Genomic DNA, 19918 nt, shown 5'->3' with positions numbered 1-19918 from the left:
GAAAGACAGTCATGTTAAAATATTAAAAGTATATAAATAATGACCAAAACATGTAAAAATTTTTGTTTTTTTTTTTCAGAATGTTTGCACTAAAAAACAATGAAAAAATGAGAATACCGCCACGAGAGTTGTGCCTTTTGATGTGAAGACATTTCGTCCAAAGTTTGTATTGAGGAAATCCCAATATTTTATGAAATATAACCGTACTAAAGAAAAATCTAGCTTAAAATTGAAAACAGCGTTACTCTAAATTTTTAACTAATCTTTCAAAATCCAAATAAGGTTTTGGTGTGTAGGGTAATCAATATATTTTGAACTTCTATGTATTTTGGGCCATTTTGTATCAAATTTCTCAGTTTAAGTTAAAAGGCTCTCTCAGTTCGCATAATAAATAAGACCAGGGATAGAATTCTTAGAAAATTGAGAGAATCTCTCAGGTATCTAATAATATGCAGCACATTATGAGAGACTGTTTATCGTATACTGCTACAACTTTGATCATATTGGGGGATAGCACTGTATGATAAAACCCCTCAAAACAAAATCCTCCAAATCTGGGGGACCCTGTTGCTGTCGGAAGTTCGGGGATTGTTTATCGTGCCAGTAAGATGAAACACCTACCCCCCAACGGTGAACAAGCGAGAAAAATGGATTTTATCATCACCCGCTCTTTGAAGCTCACGTTCACTGCTCCTATTTATCAGACTTATTACAATTTGCGATGCATTGCCGATCATGGACCGCAACAGATGGGATGTTTTTCCTCGCTTGCTTTGATCGTGTTCAAATGAGAGTGAATTCTGCAATGCCTGGATAAGACGGTTTTACATTTACATCAATTGTTTGTGCATGGAAAATGTATATATTTTATGTAATATATTTTATTTTAATCGGTTCATCCATGTAACCGTTACAACACGTTACACACTGAAATCGAAACCGTCAGAAATAGTTTATATTTATTTCACCCAGTAATTCTTCTGGGATTTTGCTTTGAATTACTTCTTAATTCTTAATCCTTTATAAATTTCCTCTCCTAAACGTTTTTCTAAAAATGCGATGCAATGCAATCACAACTCATCAAATCATTTGCCCAGAGATAACTCCGAGAGATATTCTTATAAGTTCTACTTACTTTGCTTCTAGGATTTCGTCTGGGCAAATTCATCAGGAATAATTACAAGGGGGCCTGGCAGAAAGTCTTCCATAAGCATAGAGCAAAAAAAAATCACATCTTATAATATAATTAATAATTATCTCACAGCAGTTCCTTAAAGGTCAATTTTAACTCTTGAATTTGTTGAATCATTTTAAAAAAGGATATTACAGTAATCTCGGAAATTGGTTTTAAAATTCCATCAGGATTTTGTTTTCAAAGTATTTTGAAGTATCCTTTCAGGAATCTATAGAGGATAAGATCAGGAGTTTTAATCCTCCAGTGTGTTAACATTAGCATTAGGAAAGACGCACAAATTCGTATATAGGTAAAAAATCACACAAATCGGTTAAGTATGTTGGGAGATATCTGAAAATTACGATATAATGTGTTTTGAAGTTTTTAAGATCTTTATTTGGCCAGCGTGGTACCAGACACATGAATGCTCATTACTCAAAGACGGTTGCATCAAATTGCTTCATTTTTTCACATACTCTCATTAAAATGATTTGCTTAACTTGAATTTAGGTCAATTGTCAAAATTGAAACCTTCCTTAAGTTATAATTCAAAATGTAATGGTTTGTGAATTTAAGAACAGTGAGGAGCTCTCCGTTCCAAGAGGTGTCCCAGCCATTACGTCCTCACTGGGACAGAGCCAGCTTCTCAGCTCAGTGTTCAATGAGCACTTCCACAGTTATTAACTGAGAGCTTTCTTTGCCAAAGTTGCCATTTTCGCAGTCGTACATTGTGTGCCAGGTACGATGAGACTTTATGCCCAGGGAAGTTAAGGAAATTCCAATTACGAAAAGACACCTTAAGCATGGCTTTGCTTTACCGCGGACTTTAACCACTCGGCTAAGGAAGGCTCCTATTAGCAACTGTCAATTATTTATAAGAAATTAGATATTGTATGATGCTACTTCAAGAATTAAGAGATTATACACACTTAAAAACGATATCGCTGTTCGGTAAATTATTTTACGGTTTTGATCAGTAAATCACAAAAAATACTGAGATTCCAGCATTTCTTGGTAAACATACTGAATTTTCGGTAATATATTACATTTTTTACTGAACACGGATAACACCGTGAAATTACAAATAACTGAGAAAATGTGAAAAGTCAGTAAATGTAAGTACCGTCAGACGGGGCTACTTTTGATTCCGGGGGCTACTTTGGACACTCACGTTTTGGATTTTTTTCCAGCATAAATATTAATCTGAGCCATTTTGTGTCTTCAGCACTTTTATTAACCAACTTATGTTCAACAATCAGGCGTGAATATTTTTTGGAACAACATCAACAATAACAGGATAAACAAGAAAATATATCAAAAAAGTCCAAACAAATATTCACAAGCTACAAAACATTTGCTATGTAAACATTGTATGAATTTTCCACATATCGTGGAAAGTTGTTGGGAACATCACAAAACTATCAAATCGTCATGATTCAAAGAAACTTGTAATAAATTTATGTTGAAAGTTGTTTTTTGTTAAATAAATGATCAAATGTCTTAATTTTACGACTCATAATTAATTATAAAGGTTTCTATATTTTACAACACAATAAAAAATAAACAAAGGATAAGGAAAAGTAAATAATTGTAAAACATATATATTTCAACTCGTATAAACAGTAAACTCACAACATAATCCTTAAAAAATAACATTCAGTCATATTTTACATGAATCTGCTATACAAAGCAATGGCACCCTTCAACTGCTAAAATAAACTACTCTTACGCCATCTCAAAACTATTAAGAGCCATAATGCATCTAACAAAAGCAAACTTTTATTGTTTATGATCTTGTGAATCATCATTCTTATACTTCATGGATTGTATTTGGAATAAAAATTACTTTTAGTTACAGAAATAAATTAGATTCTTCTACATATCGTTCATATAACATTAAGAATCAGAACGAATATTTCTGTACAAAGTTAATTATTCATCGCATTACCTGGTAGTTACACAATTCGTTTGCATCAACTTGAACAATCAAGCATTAGTCGCTATTTATTAGCTGACATTTAAAAGGAAATAAAGTTGACATATCATCATGCAAACTAAAAATTATGAATAGCATGTTTTTGTGAAAAGTATTGTGTAGGTATGTGTAGTTTTTTCAAGCTTTACAATTTTCTAAATTATGTATATCATTGAAAAACATTCGTAAACATCACAATGAACGATAATCAATAGAATCAGTTTGAAATTTATGATGAAAAATCATTTTACTATCAAAACGTATTAATTTCTAAAAGTGTCCAAAGTAGCCCCTTTTTTGTCTTGAAGGACACATTTTTTTCGCTATTCAAGCAACTTTTTTATTTATTGATGGATTTGCCTCATATTTTGCACATTGATTACTTACAAATACAACTTAAATATGCGCAAGAATTATCGAAATCTATCCATTATTCACCGAGCTACAAATCCTTAAAGTTGAAGAATGTGAAAATAATGTCAAAAGAAGCCCCGTTTGACGGTACTGAATTACCAGTATCAAATATTTTTTACCGAGTTTTCGTTAAAACGCAACGAAAACAAATACCTAACCAAATTGGCAAACTGTCAAGAGAAAACATTCTTTTAGTGAGAAGTTTCTGCAACAGAATGCCTCTTGTTGATCATTTTCATGGAATGGACAGACGGAAATTCTATTTTATTAATATTCTAGCCCTATCGCTGCTCACGGTAAGTATTCAAAAATCTTTCGACGGACCAGAAACGCATATAAACTCGCACGGCATCACACAAGCTGAAAAGATAGCACATCTGTTATTGTGCAGATTTATTAACTTCCCTGAGAAATAACGCAACACCAACATGTTGGTACATCTTTATAAGCCGTCAATTACATACTTCCGAGAGGCCATTCCGATTCCGGTGGAAAGATCTTTTCTTGTATGACTGCGCATTCTAAGCTTCGCGGCAATCCAACTAGTCGGAGGCTGCATAATTGAGCGAACTTCCGACATGCCAGGCGTCGTGAAAATTGAGTTTGTGGGTGCGTTACCAAAGGCACCAGATTCTAATCACGAGCAGTCGACAGAGGCGGAATATGAGAATTATGGAAATATAGTGGAAATTTAGAAAAATATGGTCAAATTTGGGAAAATGCGAATGGGATAGGGGCTGTTGAAAAAAAAACTGAAAAAATCAGTAATAAAAGTAAACAAAAATAACTTTACCGAAAAATACAGTAACGTTTTGGATAGATTGTTACTGACTTTATCGGTAGTTTTTTGACATCTCAATATTTCATAGTTTGCTGAGTTTTCGGTACTCACAAACTATTACCGACTTATCTCTGCTGTTCAAAAACCCAGTAAAATTTTACCGACTTCGGTAATAAAATCTTAGTGTGTAGGCAAGTAATGTGTATTAGGAATTGCGAAGACGATGAACGCTTCTACGAGCAGCTTTGGCTGGTTTTCTTCAGTCATCTTGTACAAATCTTGCATTGGCGCACCGATTCCTGCAGGGCCAATTCTGGAAGCGCGAGTCAATCTACAAATCTTGAGCGATTTCACAAACCGGACGCTGGATTTGCAGCAGCTTGATGATCAAGAGCTCTGTGGCACAGGTAACAAGTAGCTGAGCAGGTTCGGCGGAGCTCGTACCAGCTCGAAAGCGAAAATGGAATGAATCCGAATTCAATGAAGTAGGTATGCTTTATACTCTTATGATGGTAAGCTCCATCGAAGTTAATACGTCAATCGCGTATTATCCTCGATTTTACTATAGTAAAATCGAGGATAATACGCGATTGGCGTATAAACTTCGATGGAGCTTACCACCATTAGAATAGTAATGCTCCTTTTTTCGTATTCTTCGCTTTCTGATCTGGGAGATAGGTTAGGGCACGGTGGATAAAATTAAGAAGGTGATATATTTCAAAAACTGACAGCTAGACGACGACGTCATTCCTATCCACCTCGAACAAATTTGCGAAAAAAATGATCTAGTGGTCCGGAAGATATATGGTACGATAAGAGTGACGTCACATGTTTACAATCAAACTTGATATTTATTTGTTAATTTTTATGCCGTGGGCTAGGGTAAACAGGTATAATACGCCCCACCCCCCTAAGGAAAAACTGCTCAATCGCATTGGCAAATGCATTACTTCTATAGTTTTTGGTGTCAAAGTTTTATTTACTTAGCTGGCCATGCTCTGCATGCAACTTTCTCTTGCTAAGTGGCTCCTAAAAAGAGTAAAGACGTTTTCTGTAAATGGTCCAAATATTGACGTTTCAAAACAAACCGGGCAATATGCCCCTCCCGTAGAAAAAGTTCCGTAGCATTGTAGAAATGTTTCGAAGGAGAATTCCACCACTTACTAAGCTTAAAGGGGTCCATTAGCAGTCGTCTTCCGGTAAAAGTTTTTGTAATAAATACAATAGTAAAGAATGGGCTTCATTTACAACGAGGCTTGCCTATCGCACCCAAAATTTTACGCCAAAAAGCTGATTTTCGATATTTTTGGTTTTTCTATTGGTTATTAATATTTCCCTAAGATCTTATATGCGCAACATCATTGTTTTGCGGATATTTAAGATATGTAATCATATTTACGTGTTAAAGAAGCCTCAATCCCTTGAAAATGAATTGGGGCGTATTGCCCGGTTGGGGCGTATTGCCCGGTTGGGGCGTATTGCCCGGTTGGGGCGCATTGTACCAATTTACCCTATATGAAATTGATGTCTTGGCAAGGGATGTACAAGATGAGCATTATGCTGTTATTGCATACCGACAGCACTGCAGCGGCGTACTCGGAAACATCCTCAAATTGCCGTATTGTTGATTATGCGCAATAAATCAGATATTGTATAATTCAACGCGATCAATTAAGAGATTATAGCAAGTACACATTAGGAAATACACCCGATTCTGTTTTTGCACGGGGGATGCGTACCGTGCAAAAAAAGTTTTCAGTTAAAAATTTCGAAAACCGTGCAAAAAAAATAATACCGTTTCTCGACGTTTCATGCAAAAATATGGTTTTGGTGGAAAAAAATGTATGGAAACTTTTTTTGCACGGCCGTGTAAAAAAATCCGTGCAAAAACAGAATCGGGTGTATCGCACAAATAACACTTTAGAACACATTTGTTGGCTTTGAAAAAGGCCGATTGACTTGTTGAATTCGAGTAACACGGGCACATTTTGACGGCGCACTGATTGAAATCCTCCTCGCCCGATGAGGTTTGCGGTGGCGGCTTCTTCGAAGTCTTCTTCATCGCGGCGGTTTTTGAAACTTGGTGGGGATTTGCTTAGGAACTGCCATCTTTTTCTCCTCCTCCTTCTTGGATGCCAGCCACAGCCACAGTTTCCCGGGATTTCACTTCACTCTTGCCAAACCGACATCGCAGTTGTAGTTTCCGCCAATGTATTCCTCGATCACCTGCAGGGAGGACCCGTTCCGTTCGTTTAGGGCTGAGATGGCAGCCACAACCATCTCATTCTTCTGGGGACCGCTTCCTCTACTTCATCTTGGCGGCGACATGGCTTTGGCTTCGGACGGCATCTTCTCTCGGTCGGACGACGGTCAGTTTGATTTGAGCGAAGAGCATGAGCATGAGCATGATTGACCCGCAGTTGCTACTCCGTTATTGCCAGAACAGCTGTACTTACACAGGGAACCAACAGACGCTACTCAGGATCAGTAGCATCAATGTGTAAGTACTGGTGCTCTCATTATTATAACTTACAATACCGTTTTGGTAAACGATAAAGATATAATTTGAAATGAATACGTGAACATAAACACGGATGATCGATACCGATAGTGCGGTTACTATGCGATCCGGACACGATCCGAATTCCGTCGCTCGCCCACAAAGGAGCATGCAACAGATTCAATGGATCAAACACTTCTCTGGTCAGTTTGGTTTGAGCGAAGCAAGACAAACGGAGAGAGTCCTTCGCTATGGATGCCTGTGCCTGAGAAGCACGCCCGGTCAGAGCAAACCGATCTGTTGCCTGCTGAGATGCGATCCAAGCGGAGAGTGAAACCCAAGTAGCACACGAAACATCTTCCAAAGAGATGCTTTTCAAAAATGGTTTCAATCGCGTATCAATAAAAGCATCTGTAACTTACCTAGTTCTAGTTCGGTTGCATATCAATATCAAGGCTGATAAAATTTCATTTCCGTTCCAATGTATATGCATTTTACTGCTTGTTTGACGTTGAACATTTTTGAAACGACATGATTTGTTGCAAACGTCCTTTGCAAATAGCAATCAAGTCAAGTTTATCAAGATGTTTTCAGCAACTTTTCGAACAAACTCTTGAAACTTCTCCAAAAATGCCGGTTTTAATGTAATGTTTCAAATTACTTTCATTTGAAGCATCCGCAACTTGCATTCAATTTTCGTCCCATACCCACAACTCAAGAAGATTCATCCCAGTTGCGAGAAAGTTGCACTAAACAACGTGTATGACAGCTAGAAGTTTATTTGTTTCAATCCAGTTGCAATGTGGTTGAGTTGCACCTTATGTATCATCTTACAACGAAACCATGGTCTAGCAACAATTTGTTTGTTTAAATGGCGTTTCTCATGTGTTGCGTGGAAGTTTTTGCGAAAAGTTTAGATTATTTCAGGTGTGGTCTAATTTTGCCTGAAATGAACTTGTATTCCGAAGGATGCAATAAAGTTATAAGCAACAAGCTTTGATTAATGGGCTTTGTGGTTGCTTTTATAGTGCATTGGCGAAGCAATTGTTCGAAGAGCTGATGGAGTAGTGAGTAGAGGAGAAGATTGGTGATGTTGAGGTCGGAAGTTTGATTCTCGTTCATATTTTTGTTTTCATTTTTTATTCTCTCAAGCATTTTGCAACAAATAAGCAGTTTCGATATAACTTGAATATGTTGCAAACAGACTCCGCCTCTTGCGCTTTTTGCCTTGCCATTCAGTGCAATAGTAAGTCATATTTTTAACCATTGAAAACTCGAATAAGTTTCAAGAGATTATTTTATTCTTGAGTTGAAACAAAATGGTGCTGCTTTGGAAGGCAAATGACGTCAACTTTTCTCTAGCACCCCTATTTATTGCTTGAAATCAACGTTCTCTTTTAAAACAGTTATTAAACTATTTGGACAGGTATGTGGGATTCAGTAAGTAAACGACATGAACCTTTGATGTCTTGTCTTTCGATTGAGGTGCTAATCAAGGAATTTCGTTAAGCCAGCAAAAAGTTATAAACGTTTAAAATTTGTCATGCCAACGTAACGCTCTTGGTTGGTGCCGGTAGAGGGGTTAAAGAATCTAAGAAGGAACCGCTATATGAACCGTTAAAATAACACCTTTCTCAGAATTACCTCTCGACTAACGTTTGAATGAATTCTTAGGCGCATTTAATTAAGAAACTCTTTAAAAAATCCTCAGGAAAGTTATTCTTTGATAAAATTATGACAGAATTTCAACAGAAATATAAAAGTAATGTTCAACAGAACTATAAAAGTAATGTTCAACAGAAATATAAAAGTAATGTTCAATGTAATATTTTTAAGACATTGCAAGAGAAGTATTGAATTGTTAAATTCATATCCTATTATTTTTCAATTCCCAATATTATCCCATCTTATTTTTAGCACACATTCAAAGGTGTGGTGCGCAATCAATTCCTGCTACAGGAATTATTTCCGGCAGAATATGTTCTTCAACTTTGCCAATGAACGTTTCAGAAATTCGTTATTGGTATCGGGTTTTCTTAAACGACTAAACTAGCCAATAGAATGACAAACCTAAGCTAGCTCGCTTCCAGGGCAAATCAAATCGTCGTCCATCCAATTCGTTGATAAGCACTTATTCAGCAAAAGTTTCTCATTTAAAGGAGGAAATTCCTTCTAGAAAATTGTCCTATTCAACCTTTCTATCTCTTACCATAGAAAGTGTTACCTGTTCACTGTCTCCCACCTCAATCACCTTGCATATAGTTGGAAGCAATGTAACTTGGAAAAGTTGACTGTGGGGAAAGTTTCTACTTTGAGGCTGTCCGTAAGCCACGTGGTCATTTTTTGTTAGACTAACACACCCATCACTCTACCCCATCGTGGTCTTCTGTCCGCAAGAATATACTGAAATGTGTATGGGCCGTGGACTTTGGACCACGTAGTCAATGGACGGCCGGCCCCCTTTGTTATACAATTGGTTGCGATATCTTAATAATAGAGAGCAAACTTGGCACGGAGAATGTCGGCGTTGCTTACAAACTTTCGAAAGCAAGTTAAAGCGTATTTTTTTTAAACAGAGTAAGGTGAGCAAAAATTTATTTTCAAGATTCCTATCTCAATTCAAAATAAATGTACTAATGGTTCGCATGCTTTTCAAATAAGAACTTTTTACTCCAAATATCATGAAAATCGATTAATCTTGGGGAATTGGTCGTGAAAAAAATCATTTTCGGTTGAGCTCTTTTAAGGTGATTATAAAACGAAGCCAAACTTTGAATTTTCAAGTGCACAAGACGAGAGTATCCGACAACAGTTCGCTTTGAAAACCAATCAACTTGCTTGCTTGCTGATGGTGACCAATGGGATAGATTTTTAACGCGGTGCGCTGTTTGGTTCTTAAGTCTTGTGCTCTTGAAAATTTGAGGTGCTTCGTTCTATATTCACCTTAACAAGCAACAAAATGAAAATAAAATGTTACACTCAAACCTCCATGAGTCGATATTTGAAAAAAGCATCGACTGAAGGAAATATTGAGTCAAAAGTTTGTTCAACGACCAATAGGCGAACACGAAATTATTGCGACACATTCAACAGGGCATAACTTTTCTACCATTGGGTAAAAATTAACCAAATTTTGCACACTTTCTCATTGATATGTATTGTTTATATGCTGTCAAACTCAAAGTCTTGTTTTTCGATACAACGAATATGGAGGTGAACCAACGCAAGTCGAATATTCACCATTCAACCGTCTCCAAAGTGTTGAACCGGTTCCAGGATCGGTTGACGTTGGACCACGGCAAAGGAGCAGGAAGAAAACCGAGAGCGGACAACAAAAAGACGGAGGGAAAGGTGAAGTGAATGATTAAAACAAATCCCAACGTCTCAAGCCGTAATTTGGCTAAAAAGATCGGCATGCTACAGAGCTACGTCCAGAATGCAAAGAAGAGAGCTGGACTACATACATACAAGGTACAAAACTTCCTAAACCGCGATGAGCGGCAACAATCGACGGCTAAAACTCGGGCACGGAAGCTTTACGAGAAGATGCTGACAAAACATTACTGCTGTGTGATGGACGACGAAACGTATATAAAATCCGATTTTAAGCAAATTACGGGGTTGAAGTTTTTTACCGGCAAGAGAAAGTTCGATGTGGACGACAAATTTAAGAAGAAGAAAACGTCAAAGTTCGTCTCCAAATATCTCATTTGGCAGGCCATCTGCTCTTGCGAACTGAGGAGTGAGCCTTTCGTGACAAAGGGCACAGTAAATGGTGAGATCTACAAATCTGAGTGCCTCAATAAGCGCCTTTTGCCGTTCTTGCAGCAGCACGAAGAAGCTCCGCTATTTTGGCCAGATTTGGCATCATGCCACTATTCTAAAAGTGTCCTTGATGTGTATGAGGCCAATTATGTCCATTTTGTTCCAAATGACACGAATCCGCCAAACTGTCCGGGGCTGCGCCCGGTGGAGCAGTACAGGGAAGCGGGAACTTCGGAAGAGCAGGAAGACAGTCAAAGACGAGAAGGACATGTCAAGAAAATTGAAAAAAAAAAACTGAGAAACTGGCACCGGATGACACTGTAAAGACTTAAATGGAGATCATCAAGCAAAAATGCCTTCAATTTTACACTCAAGGCTCCACCGATTAACTTTTCTTTTGATTTTTGAAATAAACATATGTATAAAACTACCCTAAAATTTTGGTGTGATTCTAAACATTATAAGAAAATTGGCATGACATTTTCGGTGTCGCAATAATTCGTGTTCGCCCTTTATGTTGAAAGTCCACTGTGTGACATTTGTTACTTTTAACAGGAACCTCTTTCTGAAAATACTAATTATAACACTAACGATGAACTTTTGCCCCACCTTACTTTACTTACCTACTAATGCTATAAATTATAATAGGTTTACCATCGCTTTTTTGAAATTCACTTGTGATGCGATACTCTATTCACTATTATTCGGAATAAACGCCGTGCACTGGAAAAACGAAATGGAAGGCTCAACTCGGTCGAAAGTCATTTCTCATTCGAATTTCCCTTATGCTCAACACAAAGCATGAAAAAAAACAGCCTAAAGCTCCAGGGATGTATTAATTTTCAGCACTGTTTGCTCTTGCAGAGTGCACTTTGGTGGGTCGTTCAGTCTGGAGCGAGTGGCGAAGCTCAGTTGAATAGGAATTGTTGTCTTTTCTGGGAATGCCAGATGCTACATATGGATAACATTTAACTCCGGGGAAAACTGATGTAGACACAAGTTTTAAGAGAAGAATAGTGTTAATCCGGTGAGTTAACTCCTTTTGTTAGGCAGCTAATACCAATTCAATATGCGGGATAATAGAGAGATAGTTTTTGGGGCCTTTCTTAGCCGAGTGGTTAGAGTCCGCGGCTACAAAGCAAAGCCTTGCTGGAGGTGTCTGGGTTCGATGCCCAGTCGGTCCAGGATCTTTTCGTAATGGAAATTTCCTTGACTTCCCTGGGCATAGAGTACCATCGTACCTGCCACACGTTATACGAATGCGGAAATGGCAACCTTGGCAAAGAAAGCTCTCATTTAATAACTATAGAAGTGTTCATAAGAACACTAAGCTGAGAAGCAGGCTCTTTCCCAGTGAGGACATAATGCTAAGAAGAAAAAGAAGGAATAACAATAAAGGAATTTCAAACTAGAACCATTGTTATTAAAAAATAAAAAGTAAAAATATTAGAAGTGCTAACATCGATTTAATAAAATCTATTAATTTGAAAAAAAAAAACGATTTTCGTAACATCGATTCATAGATATTTCTTTACATACTGACTAGAAAGTGACGATGCTTTCCAGATTGCTACTGCTAACGATGAGAATGATGATGGCAATTGATACTTACTTGTAGAACGTCGAGAAGCGGTATTACGGCTGGCGTTGCGATTATTGCTACTCAATTTGAACCTCGCAGGAACCACTTTGGCAGCAGAATCGCGGGCCTCGAACGTCATCACACAGGATGCGACTACTATAAATCCTGTCAACAGAGGAAAAATACGCCAATAATTGGAAAGTTATCTGAAGTGTTTTTAGAAAAAACAAATTGCATTTTTTTCATTTACTATTATCGTGTTTCTACAAAAGAATATGTAATCACAATACGGGAGCGTTGTTTCTCGCATGATCAGAATTCAGTAGCATTTCTCATACCCTCCAATGGTTGAGGAAAAGCAATCAAAAACAAATTTGAATTTGATTGGAAAAAAAATGTTGACACGTATCCTCGTAGGAATACAAATCAAACATGGAATCCAAATAACGTCATTCACTCCCTCCGAACTGAGAGTACATACACAGCTCGGAGAAACGATATTATAGCTAGCACTCGGATCTTGAGCCACAGTCATGTAACCACCGGAAATATGAAAACTTTCTCATGATAGACGAAAATGGAAAGTTTTTCGAGATGAGTGGTTTCAAGTGCATAGTAACTGGCACATTTTAAAGCGTGTAAATACACAATTATCAATCTAATAACTATTTGAAACTCAAGTATCATTATTTAGAACAATCAAATTTTGTCACTGTATATTAAGGTACGTCTTTCTTTTTGAAACTTCGTTAACAGAAAAAATCGTATACTTTTCTGCATCACATAAAAAGACAAACCACAAAATATGAGCCAAAAATATTAAGATTAAGAGGTTAGTATTTATTTACTTGGTGTTACATACATTAGTTTGATAAAACCTCGTTAACGATGCTACTCCAATTTACTCGGTCCTTGGCTGTGTCCAACTTCGATTTTGGCCTACGTTCTCCAGATCTTGTTGTACCTGATCAAGCCAACTCGCTCGCTAACCCATCTGGACATCTCGGCTCGCGGCATGAAGCCGTTGCGGGATGCGTTAAGCTTCTGATAGAACTTACGCGTTTCTTGAGACCGGCACAGCTGTTCCATCTCCTCGCACTCCGTCTCCTCCAGGCGGCGTTTTTTCTCCCGAAAGAGGCGGGTCTGCTGTTGCCGTTTCCGTCTATAACGCTCCACGTTCTGCTGGGTCCCTTGCTGCAGCGTGACCGCCCGTGCTGCGTTCTTCTCCTCCAAAATCTGCCTACATTCCTCGTCGAACCAATCGTTCCGTCGACTCCGTCCCACGTACCCGACGTTGCTCTCAGCTGCATCGTTGATGGCTGCTTTTACTGTTCTCGAGCAGTCCTCAAGAGGGGCTTCATCCAGCTCACCCTCTTCCGGTAATGCAGCCTCGAGGTGGTGCGCGTATGCCGCTGCGACATCCGGTTGCTTAAGCCGCTCTAGGTCATACCGAGGTCTGAATTCCTCGTCCTGGCCAATCTGTGCGTTCAAATAATTATCTTGACGTCGTGGCTTGGGCAGCGGTCGTACTCAAGTTCGAGCTGCGCGTAAAATGCGTCCTTTTCATCATCAGTGCTTCCGGAATGAGAACTATGCACGTCTGTGATGCTGAAGTTAAAGAACCGGCCTTTGATCCTCAACTTGCCCATTCTTTCGTTGATCGGCCACCACCCAATCACGCGCCTTTACATATCACCCATCACTGTAAAAGCTGCTCCCAGGTCACGTGTGTTGTCGCAGCTCTGGTAGATTGTATGATACCCTCTAAACGTTCGCACCGTAATAGAGTATGCGTGTGCTTTCGATGAAGTTGAGAGATTTGCAGTTCCACGTACCGAGTTTCCAATCGCTAGTCCATTTCCGACGCTGTGGTCTTTGCCTATTGTTCTGGTCCGTATTCTCTCGTTGACGTTCCTGTTGGTGTATTTTTACAGTTGGCTTGCAGGGCCTGACACCAACCCCCTAGGTTTCCGGAGGACCATTCCCCCCAAATTTTCGGAGGGTCATAGTGCGTAGTTAAGCTAAGGGTCCTTCTCTGGCACTCGGACGATGATCAGCCGACCCTGATATGGGGAACACACGCTGTTGTGAGCCGCTCCTAATATGGATTGCAGACGCTCCAGGTTTGCAGAAGCAAAAGCAAAAGTAAACCCCCTTCCTTGTCGGCGTACGACCAAAGTTCCCACCGAGGTTGATTACCCGATCTTCCCTAAGGTTACTCGTACCCCGTAGTGGAGGTAGGGATAGGATTTGCTGACCACACAAAGGGGTCTATTTTATTACTGCAGGTACACGAGGTACCAATGGTGCGCCATGCCAGCCATTTACCGTGCCAATATTTAGACGTTGCGCAAGCAAATTGAAGGTGAATATTCAAGTTATAAAATAGGCTGTTCAGTGAAGTCTTCGTAACTTCGTTATATTCCAACAAATTTTTAATCTTTCAGTATCATTATCTTTAAATTCAAATGTATTAAAAGTTTGTAAGTTTTTTAAATTGGTATCAAATCAAAACAAGACTTAGTTCAAAGTAGTTTTCTCTAAATGTTCCGCCTCTAAAAACAGGCAACTATGCATGTTCAATCAACGATTCTTTGCCTGATGCTTTTCCGTGTTTCAGTGCTAATCAACGTGCAACGAGATATTTGGATAGTACCTACTACCTCATTTCGGGATTTACATGGACTTCGTTTTTATTACCAAAATACGCGTGGACCAAAAACGAAAATTGACGATGTCTCCGTAGCTGTGTTGGGTCTCAACTACGGTGTTTACGTGCTGACGAAAACGTTGAACGATAGCGTATATTCTAGTCAACTATTCGATAGTCGTCATGTCAGTGTTTTTAGAGTCGATCGTTCTCGGGCAAACAGTAATAGAACACGTGGTGGAGGTGTATTAATCGCTGTTTCGAACAAATTCGGTTTTTCGATGGTTTAAGCTGCCTCAAGTACAGCGGTTAAAATCTTGTGGGCTAAGATAACAACGAACTTTGGCGCTGGTTTCGTAGGAGTGTCATACGTACGTCCTGAACAAGCTGTAGAATGCGATTGCATTCAACTTCACATAGACGCTGTCTTAGAAATTAATCAAGTGATGAATATCAATGATGGAGTCATACTGTTTGGTGATTTTAATCAACCACGCATTGTATGGACCCCTGCAAACAACGAATACGTTTTTGCGGACCCATACCACCCATCTTTAACGCCCACTAGTCGTGTCCTCCTTGATGGCTTGGATTTCCATGGATTGAAGCAGCGTAATATAATACGAAACCATACGATATTATCATGAATTGTAGTTCAGTTGATGAGTCGCTAGAGTCAATCGTTAACATTGATGTTGTCCATCCAGTATTGGACGTAGCAATAAAAGTACCGGAATGCATTACTTTTGCAGAAGACTCGGTTGATGTCAACCGCGATTTCAGTAGAGTTGACTGCGATGCACTCAACAATGCGCTTTCACAAGTTGATTGGTCTGTTGTGTCACAAAGTCGTAACGATGAATCAACAGTTTCCTACCGTCTTTCAAAAAAGGAAGTAAAACTAATGTAAACAACTATTGGGGTATTACAACGCTTCCAGCCGGGTTAAATGCTTTGAATTTGTTGTTCATAATGTCATGATCGAGGTATGCAAACATTATATTTCCACATCGCAACATGGATTCTATCCTCAGCGCTCAGTGCAGACTAACTCGTTCTGCATTACCAAAATGGACGGAGGAGCTCAGGTCGATATTATATACAGTGTACACCGATATAAAAGCTGCGTTTGACACGGTAAATCATGACATTTTGGTGGCCAAGCTGAGCAAACTAGGAGCATTGATACGAATCCACAGAGAACAGACGTTCATCTTTTCTCGTCAGCGTGTGTAAACCATTGTACTGGTCATTTCAAAGTGTGTCGTTATGCTCCTGTTACGTGGCGCTGTCGTCAGATTGAGAACGCTACAAATTTGCCGCTTTTTACACTTTGGCGCTAGTGTCGATATCAAAAATTGCCACTTGTCGCTAGCGTTGCTTTGTATGCTAATGCATTTTGACGTTTACTAGTGACATCGTGTTGTCGAAACGAGTTTGTATGTCGGCTTGTCTGCGTTGGCGGCGCTGATGGTTGATTTGAACCTTTACACATGGTTCAGATGAAATTTTGTTCGAGCCTCCATGTCTATTCTCTGTGACGAATCTGTGAATGGTTGCAATCATATTTAACTGGTCGTCAAATGATTGTGAAGATTGGATTTGCTGTCGCAACACCTTTCTCTCCAGAATGTGGTGTACCACAAATGAGAGTTGTGTTTGATCCTTCGACCTTGACGCTTGCTCCTGCGGGGGCCGGCGATGAGGGCAGGATCAAACATGTCGCGCATCGGTCGAGTGAAAGTGAAAAAGTGGCGTGATCGCATAGTTGTGTTTGATCCTTCGATCTTGACGCTTGCTCCTGCGGGGGCCGGCGATGAGGGCAGGATCAAACATGTCGCGCATCGGTCGAATAAAGTGAAAAAGTGCCGCGTTCGATAAGTTCTTTTTGATCTTTCGACCTTGACGCTTGCTCCTGGGCAGTGCGTCAAGAAAGCACGAGCAGTCGTCAGTTGTTTTCCCTCTCGGGTCGCGCGCCTATTTTCTCTGTGTGTTTTTATATAGCCGAGCAAACGAGTGAAGCTGAAAGTGTATTGTTGCTGCTCAAGGATGACGGATCAATTGGTGAGCTCGTTTCATGCTACTATTTCTAATCTATAAAATATGTATGATTGCACCTTTAATCGTTACAACGGTGAGACGTAAATATGATTTTTCAACAAACTATGAAAGGTTCGTCACTGTGAGTGTCGACATAAACTCTGATTCATATATTATTTACGTCCAATTTTTTTCTTTCTCAAAACACCTTTTTCCTTTTACTTTTAGTTTTGTAATTAAAAAAAAAACTTTGAATGGTTCGACACTACGAGTGTAGATTTGCGAAAGGTTCACTTTATTCAACAAACTTTGATAGGTTCGTCACCTCAAGTGTCGGCATAATTTTTCTCTACATAGATATTGTTCACACCAAATGAAAATATTATATTTACATATAAGCATATTTATAGCTCACAAATAATTATTTATCGTGGTCTAATCGCTTATCAAAGTGAATTCTGTGACCCAACGATCCTCCCCATCAACAAACATCCCTCCCAGTAACCTTTGTGGAGATGCAGAGGCAAACAGGGTCTCCAAATAACAAAGGCTACACACTAACATTCCTTCCCCCAATCCTACCTGACTGCTAGGACGTGGCCGGCGCCGTTATTGACCATGTATAAATAGAGGCACTGAATTATGCACACTGAAGAAGATTATGGCCAATCCCAGTCGATCTTCTAGTTGATTCTTTGTGCATTTTTACTGACCTCTGTCAATCACGGAATAGCAACCATTGATATGTGTAGTCAGTCTAAGCTAAGCTAAGCTAAGAATGTGGTGTACCGCAAATGAGCAACTTAGGACCTCTGCTATTCGTGTTGTTTTTCAACGACGCGTCGCTTTCGCTGACGAATTGCTGTGTCTTATTTAACGCTGACGATTTGAAAATCTTTCTTGTCATTCGTCGTATTGAGGATTGTCGACAACTACAAGAGCAACTGAATCTGTTTTACGAATGGTGCGCACTCAATTTTCTAATGGTTAGTGCTTCGAAATGTTCAGTAATCTCCTTCAGCCGATCAAAGAACCCTATTCGACACAACTACACGATCAACAGTGAACCGTTAAATCGAGTGGAACAAGTCAAGGATTTAGGGATAGCTCTTAATAACCGCCTGACATAAAAAATGTACTTCTCGGCGATAATCGGTCGTGCCAACCGCCAGCTTGGATTCATTTTCAAGATTGCCAATGAGTTTTATGACCCACTGTGTCTGCGATCCTCCTACTAGGGTAACCAATATATTTTGGACCACTATATATTTTGTAATTTCCCAGATTAAATCGAAAGACCAACTCAATTTGCATACCATTTGGAAAGATATGACTATTCCGCACTTGCATCAAACGTTTGTACATGAAAAATGTGTTGATTTTATCTGAAATTATTTTAATTTAATCGGTGCATCCATGCAACCGTTACAACACGTTACAAACAGAAATTGAAGCCGTCAGAAATGATCCAAATGTAAACAATAACTTGTTACATATTTCTGAACTAAAAGCGAAGAATTTCTTCGGTTTTCTATTGTCAATCGATTGATTAGACTATGGGCAAGCATATTATACAACCAGTGTCGTGGACTTTGTCGCCAAACAATAATAAATACCGGAGGTCCAAAATATATACTTTGAAGGTCCAAAATGTCAAACAAGGTGTGTCCAAAATAATGAAAAACAGTGCATCACAATTCCATTATTTTCGACGTTTTTTGGATCCTACATGACCGTATGGGGATCTTTATCTCGTAGAGCAATTTTTTCTCTACATGTTGGCATGTTCTTGAACTTGGTTAGTGCACAGCAAAAAACTAAAATCACTTCCTTAGGGGGTCCAAAATACGACCGTTACCCTATTCATTGGTTTTATCCATACTCGAGTTTGGTTCTGTTGTATGAGCACCTTACGAAGCAATCTGGATATCTCGAATAGAAGCTGTATTGCGTAAATTCGTCAGGTGTGCGTTGCGCGGCTTGCCTTGGTCGGACCCTTTCCATCTACCGCCGTATGAACACCGCTGTGCTTTACTGGGTATCGAAGCTTTGGAAAAGAGACGACGAATCGGCCAAGCTGTTTTTGGCGCCAAAATTCTCTGCGCTGAGGTTGACAGCCCAGAATTGCTTGGACAAATGAACCTTTACACTCCACATCACCCATTAAGATCCCGACAAGTTTTGCTACAATCTCCAAGACGGACGCTCTACGGAAGCAATTGTCCGATTAATAGTATAAGAAGACGATTTCTCTTCATCGATCCTCTCTTCTGTGAATTAAGGTGACAAGATGCAAGTTTGTTAGCATTTTTACACTTCAGATCGCTTGGCAGCGATGCAATCTTGCGTCCTGAGGGGAAAAAATATTGACAAACTTGCATAAAGGTGACATTATTTCAAAAAGAGAGGATCGATGAAGAGAAATCGATCATGCGACTAACGCCCCTATTCTAGCACGCGCTTGAAATACTCAACCGATTCTAAATCGTTTAAGATGCTTTTGTTGATAATCAAGATTTTAACTTACTTTATAACACATGAATTAAAAATTGTTTGACTAAGGTATTTCACAAAAACTACCCAAACCTTGATTTTTTTTACGAAAAATATCAAAATTTTCAATTTTAAGCGTGCAAAATGCTTTATTAACTTCAATTAAATAGAACAAATGAAATATCCTGCGACAAAAAATTTTTAAAATTCGAAGATATGTATTTTTTTTTTTTTTTTTTTTTGAAAAACCATATTTTGTTTAGTTTTTGTAGAATAGCAAAGTTAAGGTACCTCGGGGCAAGTGAGAATCCGGGGTAAGTGGGGCGTTTCGTCATAGCTCAACTAGGAAAAGTTTTTCATGAGGGTATTCTTCTAGAAAGTTGAAGATACATTGACAAGGAATGTATATAGTACTAAACATATTGTTATTTTTATTACCATGTGGTTCATGTAACAGTTGTCAGGTCAGCGCCATTTTCAACTTGCATGACAAATTGTGACACGTTTGACGTCTTGCACTGACTCGCAAAAAATAAATGTGTTT

General features: G+C 39.0%; 1 protein-coding gene across 2 annotated transcripts in view; it reads right to left on the bottom strand.

Moving 5' to 3' along the window:
- LOC5566034 overlaps positions 1-19918 on the bottom strand; it is a 90162-nt gene that overhangs the window by 49897 nt on the left and 20347 nt on the right. For both annotated transcript variants that reach the window (XM_021843165.1, XM_021843166.1), the window contains one exon: positions 12222-12356. In XM_021843165.1, the coding sequence (XP_021698857.1) occupies positions 12222-12356 (135 nt within the window). The remainder of the gene's footprint in view (positions 1-12221; positions 12357-19918) is intronic.

This window comes from Aedes aegypti, chromosome 2, assembly GCF_002204515.2.
Source record: "Aedes aegypti strain LVP_AGWG chromosome 2, AaegL5.0 Primary Assembly, whole genome shotgun sequence".
Lineage (NCBI taxonomy): Eukaryota > Metazoa > Arthropoda > Insecta > Diptera > Culicidae > Aedes > Aedes aegypti.
Note: the sequence above shows the minus strand (reverse complement) of the source record. Positions and strands in the feature narration are given on the sequence as shown.